Source organism: Anomaloglossus baeobatrachus, chromosome 3 (genome assembly GCF_048569485.1).
Source record: "Anomaloglossus baeobatrachus isolate aAnoBae1 chromosome 3, aAnoBae1.hap1, whole genome shotgun sequence".
Classification (NCBI taxonomy): domain Eukaryota; kingdom Metazoa; phylum Chordata; class Amphibia; order Anura; family Aromobatidae; genus Anomaloglossus; species Anomaloglossus baeobatrachus.
Genome location: NC_134355.1, coordinates 85,676,812 through 85,693,723, shown reverse-complemented (window position 1 = coordinate 85,693,723; position 16,912 = coordinate 85,676,812). Strand labels below are relative to the sequence as shown.

General features: G+C 46.4%; 1 protein-coding gene across 1 annotated transcript in view; it reads left to right on the top strand.

Annotated features, from left to right (window-relative positions):
* The first annotated feature begins 1,872 nt into the window (after positions 1-1,872).
* Positions 1,873-16,912, top strand: part of LOC142296072 (serine palmitoyltransferase 3-like) — a 140,786-nt gene continuing 125,746 nt past the window's right edge. The window contains exon 1 of the mRNA XM_075339286.1: positions 1,873-1,974. Coding sequence (XP_075195401.1) covers positions 1,873-1,974 — 102 coding nt within the window. The remainder of the gene's footprint in view (positions 1,975-16,912) is intronic.

Here is a 16,912-nt window from a genome sequence, read left to right as displayed (position 1 = left end):
ATGTCTGAAAACGCCCTTTAGGCTGCGAACGCACTTTGCGTTCACCTACTTGCAGTTCTAAACAGACGTTTTGGGCTTAATTGATTTGACCAAAGTTGCCTTTTTCAGAACTTTAGCGCTGAAAACGCATGCGTATTTACCGTGTTTTAGATGCGTTTTCAGCGCTTTTTGCATGCTTTTTCACCTGTGTTTTGACAGATGCATTTTGAACATCAAGACACTGCTAAATAAAGTTTAATCAGTCATACAGAATGAAAAAAAGAGAAAAAAAAAAAGGATCAAATCTATATTAATGGGAAAAATAATGAAAATAGATTTATTTCATAAAATTATAGCGGTAATATACATTTTATCGCTATAATAGCAATAAATGCATATTTTTCTTAAATTTAATTGTCGGATTATGTGTGTGTGTGTAAAGGGACATATCAAATCATTATTTTGATGTCCAAAATGCATGTTTTCTACACTGAAAAAGCAGGTAAAACGCAGGAATTTAAAGGAATCTTGGTTTTTGCCATTTCTCATTGACTTCAATGTTAGCAAAACGCACCCAAAATGGCAAAACAACTGACATGTTGCTTCTTTGAACGCATGGTTTTTGCCACAAAATATGCAAAAGAAACGCAAAGTGCGGTCTGAAAATCACCATTTTCCATAGACTGCTGGAAAATCAAAACGCATGCCTTTTGGCATGAAAAAGGTGCTTCTCAAAACGGACCTAAAAAGCAGTAAAAACGCAGGTGGAAACGCAAAGTGCGTTCTTAAGCGGGCTTTACACGCTGCGACATCGCTAATGCGAACTTGTTGGGGTCACGGAATTCGTGACGCACATCCGGCCGCATTAGCGATGCCGTTGCGTGTAACACCGATAAGCGATTTTGCATCGTTGCAAAAACGTGCAAAATCGCTAATCGGCGACACGGGGGTCCATTCTCAAATCTCATTACTGCAGCAGTAACGAGGTTGTTCCTCGTTCCTGCGGCAGCACACATCGCTGCGTGTGACGCCGCAGGAACGAGGAAGCTCCCCTTACCTGCCTCCCGGCCGCTGAGGAAGGAAGGAGGTGGGCGGGATGTTACGTCCCGCTCAGCTCCGCCCCTCCGCTGCTATTGGGCGGCGGTTCAGTGACGTCGCTGTGACGCCGCACGGACCGCCCCCTTAGAAAGGAGGCGGTTCGCCCGTCACAGCGACGTTGCCGGACAGGTATGTATGTGTGACCGGTCTGGGCGATGTTGTGCGGCACGGGCAGCGATTTGCCCGTGTCGCGCAACAGATGGGGGAGGCTACCCACACTAGCGATATCGGGACCGATATCGCAGTGTGTAAAGTAGCCTTTAGCCTTAGAAAAAGAAAATGTAGGCAAAGAGCAATAGTGATGTCGGCCACATTACTGCGGACCTGAGTGAACCTATAACCTAATATCCATAGCTTGGGGTGAATGGTTACACGTTCTCTAGTAGTAAATGATTAGCCTTAACTTAAACTGCACTTAGGCTCCAAGTTCTGCCATTCTGCGGCAAACACAAGTGGTTTGTGTCTCTTTAAATCAGTTTCCTTCACTTTTCCAGCTGTCTTCTGGATCTTGTTCAGGGGCTCCTTAGAAGTGTGTTGTGTAGCAACCCTTCTAGACTCCAGAGACCTGAGAGCAGCTGAGGAAGTCTACACAAAATGCTTCCCTTATGAAGACAGGTCTGAAGGTGTACAAAGGTGACAGCTAAATTCAGGGAGTGAGGTGTAGGATGAGGAAGGGCTTGCTGGCTTCCTCCTCCCCGAGCTACCACACCCTTTCCCTGGATAAGCCTGACAGACTGGTTGCCTACCTGCGGCTGATCACTCTGCATCTGCTGAATGAGAGCAGTGCAGGCTCCAATGGCTCAGCCCAAGTTAGTTCATTGTAATGGGACCCACAAGCCGCACCAAAATCGTCTCAATGGGATCACGAAGAAGAACGGATTTACTAAAACCCTACAGGTAAGCGATAACAATAGTGTTTATGACCTCTGCTGTATAATATCCTATATGCCGGGTGTGTAAACCTATATACTGCTAGGGCTGGACTCAGTTTAATAGTAGTACTTTAATAAAAAGGATTATACAGCCATTCTGACATGCGGTAAGTACACCAGCCTCATCAGGTCTAAGACCTCTATTTATATGTGACAGATTCATATATCACTGACTCCGATACCTTCCTTGTTCATTGTGTGCACAGATTGTGTCAGGTTAGTCTAATACCCAGGTGATACCAGTTTGGGATCCAGCGCCAGGTAGATGTCACCCCGGCGGAGGCGTTCGTGCAGCTTCTGACGGGATGTGGTTCTGTAATAGCGGTATAATCTCACTGTGGATTATGCGGCTCCAGACCACAATTCTGGTGTCACGCCGCTCAGTGATTAATTAGAATAAGGGCTCAATAAAGCAAATATTTCTTTTCGTCTCCAGTCACAGCACGCTTATGCGCTGCGCTCTCATACACCATTATTTGCTTTACTTCCATTCATGATAAAATCTTCAATTTTGTTCGACTTACTGAAAACCTGCCTTTGGAGGAAATAGATTTTGAGCCTCAGGTGTCTTTGCTGATGAATCTAGCTGGAACATTAGATCTGCCCAACCTTAAAGGGGTTGTCCACTACTTTTACATTAATGATCTACCCTTAGGATGGGTCATTATTGTCTGATCGTCCGGGGTCCGATACTCGGCACCCACGTTGATAAGCCGTCTTCTGCGGCGGCAGCAAGTGGCCAGAAATGCTTCGTTCCCGAGCTGCTCCGTCTTCTGATAGCGGCTGGGTACTGAACATCCGCCTCCCATTGATGTGAACAGGAGGCAGATGTGCTGTACCCGGCTGTTGATGGGGCAGCTCCAAAACTGAGCTTTTCCTACCGCCGCGCCAAGAGTGGCTGATTGGCAGGGGTGCCAAGTGTCGGATCCCGGACGATCAGACATTGATGGTATCTCCGTAGAATAGGCCATTAATGTAAAAGTGGTGAGCCCCTTTACAGGAACTCTGTCATCAGGTTTTTGCCACCTAATCTGAGAGCAGCATAATGAATGAAAAGAGACCCTGATTCCAGCGATGTGTCACTTAGGCTGCTTTGTGTAGTTTTGATAAGGCACTGATTAATCAGCAGTAGATTATCATTATAGGACTACTTGGCCTGCTGCCAGGTAGTCCAGGTAGTCCAGCATATTCATGAGCTCTGTATAACTGTAAGATCTGCAGCAGAGAAAACATTGATCTTATCAAAATGACAGCAAACAGCTCAGAAAGTGACACATCACTGGAATCAGGGTCTCTGTCTCTACATTATGCTGTTCGTAGATTACATAGCAAAAACCTGGTGACAGATTCCCTTTAATGTCTGTGTGCTTTTCTCATGCTGCAAAGTGAAAGCTGCCATTACTAGTAATCTCCCTGAGAGCGCACTCTGTTCAGACCAGACCAGGGGTACAAGCATGCCTCTGGTCTGGTATCAATCTTCAGAAACGTACTATCCCTGGGAAAGCAGGTAGCCGGAGGTCGGGAATGATGCGCTCCTGAAGAAAATGAAATGAAAAAACCCCTTGTAAGAGCAAAAATTTGCCTATGTATGGGTACGGTTCCATATGTACATAGCTTCCAATGCGAGAGCATTGAAAGTGATATGCTAATGACACTCTGCTGCGAGCATCAGACAAGGGTCATGCGACTGTGGTGTGATCTTGTGATTGTATCACAGCTGTGGAAAAGAGGGAAGGCGCACTTTCTCCAATCTCCTCTGCTGCCTGTCTGCGTATATCGCACTGCAGTCGGATGACATGTGAGTGCAGTGTGATGTTTCACACACTTGTGACGCCCCTGGACTATCAGGTCGTCACAGGGTACTTAGCACAACCTATCCTCCCATGCAGTATTCCACCTCCCTCTTGGTTCTGGGTCCCTATCTTAAGTGTTGCCTCCAACAGCAAATCAAATCCTAGATACACCCTGCACCACAGACACACCAGTGGACGACTTGAGTGGAATAGAGTCGCCCACTTGGGGGGTTAGGGAGGGGAGGAGTGTAGTTAGTTTGTCAGAGAGTCAGTGAGAGGAGGTTGGGAGTGGTGGCTCCCAAGAGAAGCTGTCTAGGTTGCAGACGGTGGTCTGGACCTAGAGGAGTCAGACCCCCGGTCGCAGGTGATTGTGGCAAGGTGCCTGGACCTGTCGAGGACAGCCAGCAGGATAGCACCGTCTCCGTTCCGGAACTGAAGGCACGGCGGGGTACACGGACCCTAGGTCGGGGAGAAGCTTCAGGCAACCCGGCAATTTACTTGAGGAGAACGGAGCCTTTATAATCTGTTCCCACCCGCTCCAGAATCGAAGCATTAGCGCAACGATGGGGAAAGGACTTTCCAACCCAAAGCGGTCCAGAAAATCCCAAGCATGAGCCCTGAGAGCAAGCTCCCACATATAGCCACAGTGGGGATCGGGGCCTAGCAAGTTTCAGACTACTGGGCCACCACGTTGAAGTTAAACTTGGTGCCAGAATGCAGGTCATGGATCACCAGGCAACACTATAGGGGACGGGACCCGGACGAGCTCCCCTCAGCGGCATCGGTACCTAGAGAATTGGTTTACCCGGTTGTCAGCATCTGCTTATTGACTAAGTGAGTATGAGAGTGACCCCTGCATCCCACGGCACCCCACTCCGAGTCCTGGGGCCCTCCCCACCCCCCACCCCCACCCCCGTGCAGGGCTACGACACCTTGCTGCCCCACTTCATCACCCCGGGTACTCCCAACGGCAGCGGCGGTACTCCCAATTACTATACACCACGGGTGGTGTCACAAACTATATCTAAATTCCCCTGTAAATACCCCCTTTCATTTGAGTTGCCGCACGACCCACAGCGAACCCGGATCCAAGCAGCTCGGCTGCTTCCCCGGGGGCGGCACACACTCCTATAGACTTGAATGGGGGTACGTGAGCCGATAATCACTGCCAAACTTAGCGTGCTGCGATTCATTTTTCAGGCCGATAGGGCATGAGAAATCAATCGCAGATGGACACTGCCCCATAGTTTTGCACTAGAATGAAAGCAGTCCGATGTTTCATCGGATTGCACTCATCCTTGCAAAACGCAAGTGGAACCGACCCCTATGACAGAGAGTTTGCCATGAAACTGCAAAAGGATTATCCCTCACTCACAATGGGGTTAATCTGCAACTTTTCCACTGCATCAGAATGGAGTTGCAGAAACCCATTCACATCTATGGGAGGTAAATGAAGAGCAGAATTCAGTGCAGAATCCACATAAGAGAACTTGGACTTATTCAAACATCCATACTCTTTTTCTTTTTGCATATAAGAGAAAAACGGACCATTTTTTTCCTTGCTAGATTTGATTTTCATCCATTTTTTTTTTTTTTACCATTGCACAGTGTGTGTGTGTGTGTGTGTGTGTGTGTGTGTGTGTGTGTGTGTGTGTGTGTATGTATGTATATATATATATATATATATATATAATTATATTATATATTTTATTTTTTTTGTTTTTATTTTTTTTTTTAATTCTCTTAGACATAAAATGAAAACAATTCCCAAGCTTCTCCTACCCATTAAACCGTAATAAACAGAAGGCACTCAGATGACACATGGATGGCATCTTCATGCATTTGTCCTTTTCACAATCTCATTGATTTGATTGGACAATTTTGATTCACAAATTCACAAATTGGACATTTCTACATTTTTATTTTGTGGATTTTTGTTTTTTTTGTGGGTCAGTGTGAACATGCTCCTAGAATATGATTACTTGTTTTATCTGTGAATTACATACACGTCTGTATTCTTATATGGATGCCATCTCTGACTCCCACCCAGGACCCTTTTCACTCATCAGTGTTTGTTGTATGGATGTAAGAAAGGTTTGTATACATCCTCCTCTGACCTCTCCCATTCTATTGAATGGGCCCATGAAAAAGAAAATGGACAGCACTGAGGACGCTTGGTAAATCTGCATATGCATGACATATGGAGGCTAAAACACACACGGACATGATTTATGAAAATTATCTACAAGAAAGTCCATAATCGTTGCCCATAGCAACCAATTGCAGCTCACCTTTCATTTTTATATCACCTCAGTTAAAATGAAAGCTGTGTTGTGATTGGTTGCTGTGGGCAACAGTTTTGATTAATGTCCCCACAGATGTATAATTCTGGCCTAAAAGCAGAGGATGTCATCTACGGTAACTGTGCAAACTTTCATAAGCTGAATGCACTTTATAAGATTTTATATTAAATGTGACAAAACTGTCAATATATTGGTTACAGAGCAACTATGAGGAGGTCATAATCCTCGTGCAATTGTCATCTGATTCTGTTATTAGCAGCCATTGTGATTGCTGAGTAATGTGTACGGTCACCATGGAGGCCTAACAGCACGTCCTGTCACACTACTCAACCGTCTGTTATTGTGCTGTGCCTTTAAGACAAGCATTACCTTCTTACGTCATCTAAATATGGGCATCAAAGGCAGACGCCATCAAATGTACACCACATTTCTGATTACTAACTTTATATGTTCCATATCTGCTGTGAAATTGCTAACATGATGTGTAATGATTAAGGGGGAGTCAGTGTATTGGGCAGGGGCGTAACTTGAAGCTCGTGGACCTGGGTTTGGATGGGTTGTGACACCCAGGGATATGGGGTACTCCGTCCCGGGCAGTGTACATCTGGGGAATGTCACAGTGGTGGCCGTGGATATTTACAGGGGATTAGAATAGTGTTCATACGTGACGCCACTTGCGGTGTTGCGGCTATGTAGATGGAGCCGCCGCTGCACAATGTACACTACTGGGGCTGGTGTTAATGGCAGCCTGGATGTTAGACCCTCTGCAAGCAGGGCGAAGCCCCAGAGCGTAGGTGTAATGACGGATGTCGGAAGAAGGTAGTCCACACAAGGGGTTCAGTGCAACTGGTTCTTTACTCACTTTCTGGTGGTAACTGGTCACCCGAGGCCGGCTGGTTTCAACTTCAGGTCCCCTTTGTCCTAGTGCCAGTGTAGTAATCTGGTACCTTCTTCCCCTGCACCTGTCTCTGGTTAGTGGGTCCCCGTGGCGTAGAGCCACTGGGGGTCCCCGTCCGGTGGTTAATTTCCACTGCTGTCCATATTACGGTAGCGTGAACCCTGTAGGGTTGCAGTCTCTGGTCCTGTCTCCGACTCCCTTTTTGCTACTGAGTCTCGGATTTTTAGGTTCAGCGAGGTCCTTGATGGTCCCCTCGCTGTGCAGGTGTTATCAGGCCAGCCTGGAGCTTTATGCCTGACCTAGGGTCCTGTACCCCGTTGGTGCGTAGTTCCGGGAGTACTCCACCGGCAACTACCCTCCTGGGCACCAGGTTACTGTCAACTCCTTGTCAGTGCGTCTCCTCATGTTCACCTTGACTCCTCCATTACTCACACTCCTCTGTCTCCTCTGACTGACTGTCCACTGTCTGCCCCTCCCACCTGGTCAACTAGTGGACTGGACTGTCTCCACCTCTTGGCGGCCATCCATTGGTCCAACCCTAGCCTTGCACCATTGTATGGGGGATTGTTGGGGAAAACTGGGATTACCTGGATTGTTTTTATGTGCCCGGCACTGGTCTTCCGGGGTCCTAGGTGGTAGGCCCTGCTTCCTGGTGGGGATGCAGAACCTTGTAGCTCTGTGATGGCTTCAGGGGCGCTACAGAAGGAATGTTGGTTGCAATCTTCTGTGGGTTTAGAATCGCTTTGCGGTCCATTGGCCACGTCCGTAATCTGTGCACTGGACGGAGCCCTGAGATTTGTCTCTTACCTGGCAGCATCTGCGGCTCTTCTTTTGACCCATGATGTTATGGTTGTGATGTACATGTGACGTCGCGCAAGACATAAATGTCAATGACTCTTCCAAACTTTTTCCATTTATGCATCCATGCTTCAAATTCCAGGAAGGAACATGGTTGCAAAATAGGCCATAAGGTAAATTTGATGCTGCAGCTAAACGTACAAAGTTGCTTGTCTCCTGTCAAATCTGTGGCATCCAGCACCAGGTATAGCAAGTCCAGAGTCTTCTCAAGCAATTGATTCATATCTGCTTTAAGATGTTGTGTGTGAATGAGGGGGAAAAAAAGGATATGCATTTTTTTTCCCAAAAATAGCTCAACTGTAAAAGGGGCTTTACACGGTAGCGATATCGCTAGCAAATTGTAGCGATAGCGAGCGTGTAAGTACCTGCCCCCGTCGCGCATGCGATTGTTTGTGATCGCTGCCGTAGCTAACATTATCGCTACGGCAGCGTCATGCGTACTTACCTGGTCGGCGGCGTTGCTGTGACTGCCGAACAATCCCTCCTTCAAGGGGGAGGGCCGTTCGGCATCACAGCGACGTCACCGCAACGTCACTAAGCGGCCGGCCAATCAAAACGGAGGGGCGAAGATGAGCGGGACATAACATCCCGCCCACCTCCTTCCTTCCGCATTGTGGCCGGCGGCAGGTAAGGAGACGTTCCTCGCTCCTGCGGTGTCACACATAGCGATGTGTGCTGCCACATGAGCGATGAACCACCTGGATAATCAACCCTTACCGATTTTTGAGTTTGGGACGACCTCTCCATGGTGAACAATTTTCACCATTTTTGAGGTCGCTGGTCAGTGTCACACGCTGCAATATCGTTAATGACGCCGGATGTGCGTCACTAACAACTTGACCCCGACGACAAAACATTAACGATATTGTAGCGTGTAAAGCCCCCTTTAGCGTATGTGCCCATAATCAATGTTCACAGCGTTTTCGCTGCCTCCAAAATGCTGCAATGTACAGTACAAGCACAGAGGATGGGATTTTTAGAAATGCGTCTATGGCCCGCCGTGAAAACTAATCTGCGGTGCGTCTTTCCATATGGAAAACCAAGTGGGAGACCGCAGCGCCCCAAACCCTGATCGTTGGCACGTGCAGCTGCGTTCTCCTGCGGAGGAGACTCATGGCCTTGCAGATCAGGACCTACCACGTCCAGGATGCAGTGGGTCCTGATCGTGGCAACATACCTTTTTACTATTGATTTTGTCCTTCAGATGTGTTTGGTATCCCTGTTAATGGGTATGAGCCAAAATACCAGGCACAGGCCATGGATATAGATGAGCGGATTTGTTGAGGCTCGGGTTCATAGAGTTCAGCCGGACTTTAGATAAAGTTCAGTTCTGGACCTGACCCCCAATGAAAGTCACTGATTGGGCAGTTCAGGTCCACCACATACAGCCAGCTGTAACCAAAGCATTTGCAGGGGAGGGAGAGCGGAGGTTTTTGTCTCCAATACTTGGCCAGCACCATTGCCCCTTCAATACAGCTTATTTTTGGAGTACAAAGGGTTGGCCCCACATTGATGACCTATTCTATGGCTACCAATATTGTTTTCTTGCAAAACGCCTTTTACGGGGTAAAAATCTCCACTTGACTACTCAGACTACTCAGATAAAATTTGTGTTCTCGTTACATTGCTTGTTGATTTTGTATGACTATACCAACAAGTTTTCTCCCTTTTCATCAAACACTACTACTTATTTCTTTTACTCACTTCTAATGCGCTATTAATTTCCATGGCGATTTACAGACATCATCACTGTCCCCATTGGGACTCACAATCAGAATAACTTTGGAGTGTGGAAGGTAACCTGCGTACCTGGAAGCAAACTAATGTAAAAACAGGAAAACATGCAAACTCACTGCAGATGTTGCCCTTAGTGGGATTTAAACCTAGGACCCCTGCAGCCGTGCCACCCAAATAGATTGAAAATTTTAGTGAACCACCTAGAATTGCTGGCTCACAAATAAGCCACTTCAGGGGTTAAAAAAAAACAAAACAAAAACCCCAATCAACCCACCTTAAAATTGTTTCCTTTCAGGTATTTTTCCAAAATATGCAGTTACAGTGATTTGTTTTTCTTACTCCCCCGATCCTCGTGTCCCTGTATTCTACTCCTTATTCTTTCAAGACTCACAGAACAGGACCCTTGACATCCTTCTTGTCCCTTACTTTTATAGGATAGCTTTGGGCAAATACCCAAGTTTAATGGGAACGGGGCATCAGTTCTTCATAAAAATAATTCATTAATACTGCAATAATGTATTTAGTCACCTAAAAACGTTTAGCTACACAGATGCCCCTGTGGACCTGTTTTAATAAGATATATTCATCATTTATGGTTATGGCCTTTCAGCTCTGCTGCTCCTTCATTCTAAGGTACATAAAGGTGTAAGTGTTCAGAGAGCCATTAGAAAGTTACAAATCTGAGGCTGCCCTTTTTTACATTGTCATTATCTCAGTATGCAGACTTCTCCAAAGAACGCTGTCAATCACTGATAGTTCCGTCATGTGGACTGGAAATTGTAGAAGAACAGAGGTTTAAATGAATAAAACATGGGTTACACTGAATCTCTTATTAAAAAAAATAAATCAATCTTCTCCAGTCCCCTTGCTCTATAAAACGCTGCCTGCAGACTGGACTGTAGCTTCATGGTGACAGGTTCTCTTTAAATGTTTGGCCATGCCAATGGTGTATCAAGCACATGTGCTTGGTTTGTGCAGCCATTCTGTGCTCAAAGACTCATTTCAAGGCTGGAATCACACGATCGTATGAAAAAATGGTCCCGTTCTCTTTCAGGAGAGTCAGACGAGTGATATATCTGTAGTAGTCCGTGTATACTGCAAATGGGTGCTTTTTCCTCACTTGTCATCCGTGTGTAATCCGTTTTTTGTTTTTTTTCTCAGTAGCTATTATTCATTTACAATCATTTACAGGACCATTTAGTGTTCTGTGCTACATTATAGTAATCCAATCGCAGCATGTTGCGACTTTTTGCTCATCCAGAATCTGGATGAGAAAAATGTTGACCATCTGCTCTCCTTCACTGAATAACATTGGTCTCAGTGCAATGGGAGATATACGCTCATGTGAGCATACCCTAAGACTATGTGCCCATGGAAGCTCGCACCTGCGGATATATCCACAGGTACGTCCGCAGGTTTCCCGCAGCAGCTCCCCGGAATCCACAGCTATACATAACTGTCAGATTCCAGTGAAATAGCTGCGGAAAACCTGCGGACATTCGTGCGACTTACCTGCGGAAGTCCCGGCCTCTGTCCATAGTGGAGGGCCAGGATTTCCGCAGGTAAATCCACATGAATAATTGACATGCAGTTATGTGCGGCTGCGGGACATCCACAGCATTGACACACACTCCCAATGTCCCATAGGATAACATGGGTAGTGTCTATAGTTTCTGAAACCTGTGGATTTATCTAGAAAATCCAGATAAATACGCAGGTTTTCCACGGCAAAATCCGCAGGTGCGAGCTCCCGTGGGCACATAGTTTAAAGCACCACTTCAGCGGTTTTTTTTTTTTTGTTTTTTTTCCTTCTAGTGCTAAAGTGGCGCTTTAAATGTATTATGCCCCTTGCTGCCATATTCATCCTTGTTCTATGGCGCCATCTTCTGCCCGTGTCTTCTGCCTAGCCAGAAGTTACGTCAGAAGCATTCAATGCAAGTCTATGAGAGCCAGAATGAGGCTGTGATAGAGTTACATTGATTTGTGACCTCCTGCTCATTCCATGAAACAACGGAGCTACTGGCGAATCACAAATCCCTGGAGACCCATGGGAACGACACTGGAAAAAAGATAGATGGCGGGAAGAAAGTAAAATGCAGGGGTTAGGGAACTTACATTAAAAGCACCACTCCAGCACTGAAACAAAAAAACGCGGCAGTGGTGCTTAAAGGGTTCGCTCACACCAACATATAACATCTATTCGATATTTTATTGGATCGTACTCGCAGCAGTCTTTCCTATTTTGCACGCACTCGTTGGAGTCTGAGAGCATGCAAAACATCGGATTGCACTCAGATGACATCGGAGTGCTATCTGATTTCCAAGGACTGAAATGGAAAGAATTGAGGCGATGGACAAATTTTGTTCTCCATCTTCACCTCACCTGTAGCATGATTATCTCCTCCGAGAGAAGTGGATTACACTAAGCTGAGTCTCTGATCTACCTCTGATCTGAGTTTTTGATTCGATCGTCATTTACATAATCGATCTGATTGTCTTGGAGAAGAGAATCTTCGGTTGTGTGACCGCAGCCTAAGTGTTCGCTTTTAGCTGATGTCCTTTTTTTTTTTTTTTTCCTCTTACTTCATTTACCTTACAGATTAGTTAATTTTAGATCTTCATACATTGGCTGTGGCACGGGATTGGAACCTGTAGTTATTTGCTCTCTTATGCTGTATGCTACAACATTGCAGTATATAGTAGCGATGACTACCTCCTATGAAGCCCAGCCTGTGTGCTTGAGCCAGCTCTATATACCACCACCCGATATGTGATTGTGCTGTACATGTAGCTCACTTGTCAAGAAACAGTTTAATAAGGCATTCATTGGCTTTTTTTCCCCATTCTGTTGGACCTACATTGATACTGCTCTCTTCCTAATCACTCCATGGTTACCCTTCTACATGATCTCATATCCTACAAGTCAGGAGATGAGGGGAGTGAGTAGTGACCCTGTACGGAGACACTATGACTGAGTTTGGTTCAATATGGTTTCCAAGTATCAACCTGCCCAATGTATTGTGCACATAATTATCTAGAGGACAGGTGGTGCTATATCTTCTCTGAAGAAGCCTCCAACTTTTTGCTTTACGTTTCAATGTGAGACGAACCAACTAGTTTGTTACATACAACATTAAGCACTGATTTTCCAGATCCAGGAAATCCTCCAATTCTAAAGATAGCCCCCTTCAAAAGCTATGTTCTATAAGATGGTTGCTTTACAGGATGTCTTCGGAGTCATTTTTTTTCTATCCAAGAGTGTTGGCCTTTGACCCAGTGCAGTTGTGACTCCAAGTAACATGAGGTCACTCCCTGTCGTCTTTGTGCAAACAATTCCAGTAGGGAGCGACTGTTTACTCTGACAGAGATTGAACCGCTGCGGCATGCTTCCTTTAGGATGGGCTAGTGATGAAACGGACACAATGCAGAAATCATATTTGTATGTTACTATTTCAAGTGGACACTATCGCGAACAGAGGAGACTGTATTCTCGCTTTCTCCTGCCTGCCAGCCTTTGTTGCCACAACTTGAATGGATCTAAAATACTGTATGTTATAAGCAGTTGTAGACTGTAAATGGCCACACCCAGGCCCCAGAGCAAGGGTCCTCAACCTGTGGCTCTCGGGCCCGTGATATGTGGTTGGTGGCTGTCTGTCAGCTTGTTACATTAGCGCCAGTTCTAGAAAACGGCTATAAAGTGTGAAGAAGCTAGAAAGAGGGAGGAAAAAAGTGCAAATTTTATTCTTTATTATGTCGCCATTTATTCCATGACGCTTTACATGTGAAAATGGGTATACATAGTAGAAACAAGTACAATATTATTGAACAATACAGGAGGAGAGTGTACAAATATAGACTGAGCCAGCTCACCTGTGCCTGGGCTTCCCCTCCACGGAGCATGGAAAGACCCTGTCCGGTGCAAGTAACAGAAAAAAGGAGAGAGGACCCTGCCCATGAGGGCTCACAGTCTACAAATAGGGCTTTATTCAACTGGGATTGGATAATATGAGGGATAAGAGGTTGCTTGCCTGGGGTAGTTTTGAAAAGACCCACAGCTATAGATGAGCGGACCTGTGGAAGTTCGGTAGATTCAGACTTGAGATAAAATTCGGCTTTGGACCCAGACTTGACCTGAAGCCCAATGGAATTCATCAATTGGGCCGTTCGGGTCTCCACCCACAGGCAACCAGCCATAAACAGATCAATTCCGGGGGGAGGTGCACACTATATCCGATCACCCTGTTGTTACCCCCAATGTGAGCCCATCAAACACTACAAGCGGCTCGCACTGGGCTGAGCACCGAAGCACAGTAATGCACTCACAAGTGCTTTGCAAACATAAATCACCTGATCTGCTTTTTGTTTTTGTTTTTTGTAAAGTCTGTGTTCGTTACGAACCCAAAACCTCGGGTTCGCTCATCTCTAGTCACAATTACTATGAAGAGCATATAATAAACCCACCTGCAGCAGTCCCGGTAGGTAGACATGATGTAGTGGTAGAAAATGGCTAAAAAAAAACCACTCTGGAGTATAGACACTGAAGTATAGGAGACAAAGTGATCTGTTTCTATGCATTTCAGAGGCACAGCTCCTTCATCAGGAAAAAAAAAATCACAGGTGTAATGTCATTTTGTTTTTTGTGGAGCATTGCCTCCACAACGTGTAGAAGTAAAGATCACTTAGTCTCCCATTCAGTGTCTACATGGCAGCTTGTTTTTTTTTTTTTTTTGTTTTTTTTTTAACTCTTTTCTACCACTTTATCTACAAAACGGCTATGAAGAGCAGGTCTCCAGATGGTGAATTATGTGAGTAGCCCTGCACAGAGGATTAGATCTGGATGACCATATACTGACTTTGGAGGTCTAGAGATAATTTAAGTTTGGTAAGCTGGAGAATGGATGATGCTTACTGTTGGAGGAGGTTCTTGAAGCTGGATGTGACAGTGTGGTGGGAGTGCTTGATGTAAGAATACTGAATAGGGGTATTGTTTGAACCCCTGGATTTTGGTATACTGCCTTAGGCCTGTTTCACATGTCAGTTAAAAACATACTTTTTTAACTGACGTGTTAAAAACGCATATATCCCTCCATTGCTGTGTTTCGCAGCACACGTGGGTTGTCTATGTGCAATCCGTGATACGTTATCTGGCATCCATGATTGCACATGGCGATAAACTCGCCTGTCCCTGCTGCTGCTGTCCGTGGTGCTGAACTCTCCTACTCTGCTGTGTTTCCGCCCCCGCTACATCTACTTCCGAGTCGGCTGTGGCTGTGTAGCGCCCCTGAGTACCTCAGGGCACTACAAGGAACTGCATCCCCTAGGGGATGCAGGACCTACCTGCTGGGACCTGGAGTACCAGTGTCGATTCCACCAACACACACCTAAATCCTAGTTCTCCTCTCCACACTGGGCATAAAGGGTTAACCATGTAAGGGGATGGTCGCCATGAGAACGAGTCCCTGGGTATAGCCAGCCTGGTGGGAGGGGTCAGGCAGTCGGCGGCAGTCAGAGGAGAGGGAAGCACAAAGGAGAGGTGTGCGGACATGCCTGAGCTGGGTCTGTGTAACTGTGACCCCGGGGGCACAGGAGAGAGGTTGCCAGGACGGGTACCGGGATACCGCTGGGACCTGAGCATGCACGGGGCACAGGGCCCTAGGTCAAATGTCAAGTTTCAAACTGTTTGATAACTATCTGCATGGTGAGGATACCTTCACGGACTTAATCGAACCAAATAATCCGGGGGCATCAGCAGTAAACTAGGATCGGGGTTCGGACACTTACCTCCCCGCAGGGTCCGCACTGCCTGCCGTACGGAGAAGGAGACCGTACCCCAAAAAAGTACAGTCAGGGTTCCTCAAACTACAGAGAGTGCCGAGGATAGAGCAACCTGGGTCACTACATTGGCACTGATACTCCTGGGACCAGAACCAGCAAGCTGAGGGTCCATGTGAGTAGAGACTGTTAAAGTTAACCTGGTGTGGTCTCCATCATTATACATCATACATCTCCCAGGCACAGCCCTACCTGCGGAGGGCCTACCACCATAGCTGCCACTACCACCATCCCTGAGAGTACCCACATTGAGCAGTGGCGATTCTCTATTCTTAACCGTAACCCGCAGGTGGCATCATGAACATTCACTCTTATCCCCTGTAAATATCCCCTTTTATTAAGCGTCCCCAGGGCACGGGATCGGGCAACGGCCACCTGAAGTGAAATTCCCATTTGCAACCGCCCGGGACTGAGTACCCCCTTCCCTGGACAACACAGCTGCATACATGAATATGCATGACAGTAATTAGCCGGCTCTGAAGCAGCAGCATACAGAGGCCGGAGAAAGCATCGATGGAGAAAATGCGTTAAAAATGCTTTTTATTTTCAATGTCCGTGTTTTTCTGGCACGTGTTTCATGGACCACACCATAGTGTGGTCCGTGGGACATTAGTGATGCCAGAAAAAATACGGACATGTCTCAGTGCGGCAATCCCAGACACGTGTGTACGCCGCACGGAGACACGGTCAGTGAAAAATTACTGATTTGTGCCCAGACCTATTGGTTCTAGTACATATAAAAACTAGCACATACATACCAGAATCACTGACGTCTGAAACAGGCCTTGGTGAGAGTTTAATGGAAAAGCTTTGGTTGTCGTTATACTGGTAATGTGGCTCTGGGTGTCCCTCCTGTGAGGAAGGGGACAAAAAGGAGCAGACACTGCACATAAATAGAGGAGCACACCCAATGGATAGGATAAATGTGTACAAGAACCTTTATTCAGTATCAAAGATTAAAACCAATTAAAACAAAGCAGACAACCAAGCACAAGAGCAAAAAATCACCATGGCAGAACACAATCAATGAAGGACATAAACTACATGCATAAAGTAAGAATACATATAATAATGCAAACATCATCCCCCCCATTATACAGTGTGGAGAAAAGAAAGACCACCTGACAATGGGCTAGACATATGTGAAAGTGTGGCGCCCTGGACTAGCCAGGTCGTCACAGGTACTACAACACACACCCCCACCCCGAGACAGGCACATCAGCCAGACACAAAATCCTTGTTGCCTCCCTCCAGGGGCTGATGTCCACACCAGGTGGTGTGGAGCCAGGCGGTTGGCCCCACCCACTGAGGAGTTCAGTCATGGAGGCGGGAAAAGGAAAGCAGATCAGTTAGGGAGGTGGAAGTCAAAGGAGTGAAGTAGGAGTGGAGGAGTAAACTGACCGTGTCCGGGTGTGTGGCCCGGGCACTAAGAGCAAGGTTGGCAGACGGTGGTGGCCGTCTGCAGGAGAGGCAGATCAACCC